A 3299-nucleotide genomic window follows, 5' to 3' on the forward strand; every position below is an offset into this window, starting at 1 on the left:
TCCAGGCAGGCATCAGCCCCACTGCAGGGAGCACAGTGCCATGCAGGTGAGCTCAAGACCATTTGTTGTCTAATTGGGAAGTGCCACCATAAGGGGTCCAGCCATTGGTCCCTGCCAGACTTCCCTGGGACTGTAAGCCTGTGTCCTTCATTCCATGAACAAGCCCAGAAAACAAAGAACAGGGAGCAACCCCCTGGCTCTATTCCTGACAGTAGCACAGGAAGAATTGTGCAGGCTTCTGGGTTTGCCCTCTGAAGCCCATTTTTTTACTGTCACGCTAGTAGGGAGGCCAGCTCTGACACAGGGCTGCACATTCCCTGCTGCAGCCTACGGCCACACGGGTGCCAATGTAGAGACAACAGGACTGTCACCAAGGTGCATGAGATCCAAGGGCTAACAGAAATGGCAAGGAACAAGTGAAGACTGCGGAAGTGAAATGAGAGCAGCAGTGAAAAGACCACATCCTGCTGCAGCCATGGCTCTAGGGAAGCAGCAGACCCAACCTGAAGGCAGCAGAGAGGCAGAGCCCAGCGGACAGTGAGGGGCAGCCCCAAGGGAGGCTGCTCCTCCCTGTGGCAACTGGTCTCTTGGCTCTAAGTCCCTCCTGCATGCTGGGGCTGCTCCCCCAGCTCAAGAGGAGAGGGGTAAAGACGGCAGAGGAGACCAATGAAGTTCTCATGGCTTCTTTATTATCTATATCTGTACAAGAGGCCCAGTCATAGGTCCCTAAAGTGATTGGCTCAAAGTAAAGAAAAAAAAATAACACGTAGGAGGCTAAGAATAAGATTACTTAAATTAAAATAAATAAATAAATAAATAAAAATGAAGAAAATAGCAATAAGAAATAAAAAAGGAGTGATAGAGAAAACAAAAGATTTTCCTCATAGTTTCTCAAACAATGTAGGAAATTTAAGGTACATTATTGATTCTGAAGAAGCATGTATTCAAAGAATTTCCAGACTGCATCCTTGAGCACCTTGTTCCTCATGCTGTAGATGAGGGGGTTCACTGCTGGAGGCACCACTGAGTACAGAAAAGACACCACAAGATTGAGAGTTGGGGAGGAGAGTGAGAGAGGTTTCAGGTAGGCAAACATGATGGTACTAAGAAACAGGGAAACCACAGTTAAGTGAGGGAGGCACATGGAAAAGGCTTTCTGCCGGCCATGCTCAGAGGGCATCCTCAGCACAGCCCTGAAGATCTCCACATAGGAAAGCACAATGAAAACAAAACAAACAAATGCTAAAGAAATACTGAAGAGAAGTGCCCCAACTTCTCTGAGGTAGGCATCTGAGCAGGAGAGCTTGAGGATCTGGGGGATTTCACAGAAGAACTGGTCCATGGCATTGCCATGGCAGAGGGGCAGTGCAAATGTATTGGCTGTGTGCAGGACAGCATTGAGAAAGCCACTGCCCCAGGCAGCTGCTGCCATCTGGGCACAAGCTCTGCTGCCCAGGAGGGTCCCATAGTGCAGGGGCTTGCAGATGGCAACATAGCGGTCATAGGCCATGACAGTGAGAAGAGAATACTCTGCATCAAAAAAGAATAAGTAAAAGGAGACTTGAGCTGCACATCCTTCATAGGAGATGGATCTGGTGTCCCACAGAGAATTGGCCATGGCTTTAGGGACAGTGGTGGAGATGCAGCCCAGGTCGAGGAGGGCGAGGTTGAGGAGGAAGAAGTACATGGGGGTGTGGAGGCGGTGGTCGCAGGCTACAGCGGTGAGGATGAGGCCGTTGCCCAGGAGGGCAGCCAGGTAGATGCCCAGGAAGAGCGCAAAGTGCAGGAGCTGCAGCCTCCGCGTGTCTGCGAATGGCAGGAGGAGGAACTCACTCACAAAGCTTATGTTGGGCATTCTCTGACCTGGGACATGGCTGTCTGTTGGAGAGGAGAAGGTAAAACAAAGTTAGAACAGATTTATCCTTGGAAAACATTTTGCAAGCCGTAGAGCACCCTCAAACAGTGTGTTTCTCTTGGAAGCTCTCTTGCTTGAGCTGCGGCAGGTGGTGGCTGAGAGTGGCACTGGGAGGAGGGGCTGCTGTGGGCTCCAGAGGAGTCCTTCATGCTGTGTTTCAGGAGAGAAGCAAGAACATGTGGGAAACTCAAGTTCAGTCCACTTGTCAGATCCATGAGTTCTGCAGTGTTGTTGCAGACAACACATCTGAATAAGAGCAGAGCTGAAGGGATTTTGTTTGCTTGATTTTATCCCAGTTGCCTCTGTAACACTTAGCAGAGGTATTGGATGCTTGAACTCCCTGACTGTTCCTGTGTACTCTTGGTGAAATCCTGTGGGTACCGGGAGGCAAAGGGACTGTCCCTTGCTGAAGACTGAGCACAGAAGTTCTGCCTAGCAGTCCTGTTCTCAAATGACTTGTGTCACCCCTCTGAGCTGCAGGACCATCCCACTCAGGTCCTTCCCTGAGAAAAAAAATGGAGCCATCTGAGGGTGGAGAAGCCCCAGTCCATGTGCAGCTGGAAAGCATCCTCACCTTGTCTCTGTGAAACTCCAAGCCAGAAGGAGCTTGGGAGCTTCTCTTCACCTGCTGTACTGGCCATGCCTGCCCCACAGCCCATTGGCTGCAGGGGGAGAGAAGGCCACAGAGGGGCTGCTCCAGGGGAAGACGTCTGCTCTGCAGGGCGTAGCCGCGAGGTGCCCGAATCCCCCCTGCCATGGTGTTTCTGGCAACAGCTCCTTCTGGCCGCCTGCCCCTCTCTCTGCTGCCTGCAGCTGTCCCTGCTGGGAGCTGCTGCTCTGCACCCACCTCTTCTTTGTCCCTGCCTGTGCTCACAGGCCCCATTCCATACGGCTGTGTTCAGCGCTGCCCTGCAGCACCCTGCCAGCAGCTGGGCATGGCCAAGAGGCACCTCCATGGCTGCAGGAGCTACGGGGCAGCTGACAGAGAGCCCGGCATGGCCAGCAAGGGCTGGGTGTTCTGGGCTGACCGGGGGCACCTGGCTTAGGGCACTCCAAGGGGCTTCTGCCAGACTTCCTCACCTCACAGTGCAATCCAGGAGGGCTCTCAAAGCCTTCTGCATTGCCCACTGCCCTCCCAGAAATAAGACCCAGCAGGAGACCCTTCCAGGAGCTGCAGCTGCATGGCCCTGCAGCCAGAGACTTACCTTGTCAAGGGCTGTGCAGATTTCTCCTCCAGTCAGCTCTCAGCATCCTGCCACTCTCAACTGCCTCCAACCCCTCTCCCCTTCTCTCTTCCCCGTGTGCCACCTGTAATTAGAGTCCCCAGCCCTGCTGTACTGTGCAGAGGAGCTGCTCCTGGGCAGAGCTGTCTCTCTGCACCAGG

The 3299-nt window shown here is 53.1% G+C and overlaps 1 protein-coding gene across 1 annotated transcript; it reads right to left on the reverse strand.

The window, feature by feature from the left end:
• Window positions 1–919: 919 nt before the first annotated feature.
• LOC139999825 (olfactory receptor 14A16-like) lies at window positions 920–1855 on the reverse strand. The gene has a single exon (XM_072029451.1). It carries the CDS (start codon window positions 1853–1855, stop codon window positions 920–922), a length of 936 nt encoding a protein of 311 aa, XP_071885552.1.
• Between the last annotated feature and the right edge of the window lie 1444 nt (window positions 1856–3299).

Source organism: Anas platyrhynchos, chromosome 30 (genome assembly GCF_047663525.1).
Source record: "Anas platyrhynchos isolate ZD024472 breed Pekin duck chromosome 30, IASCAAS_PekinDuck_T2T, whole genome shotgun sequence".
NCBI lineage: Eukaryota > Metazoa > Chordata > Aves > Anseriformes > Anatidae > Anas > Anas platyrhynchos.

Coding starts and splice junctions, on each gene's coding strand:
- LOC139999825 (XM_072029451.1), bottom strand. CDS start 1,855: ATGCCCAACATAAGCTTTGTGAGTGAGTTCCTCCTCCTGCCATTCGCA.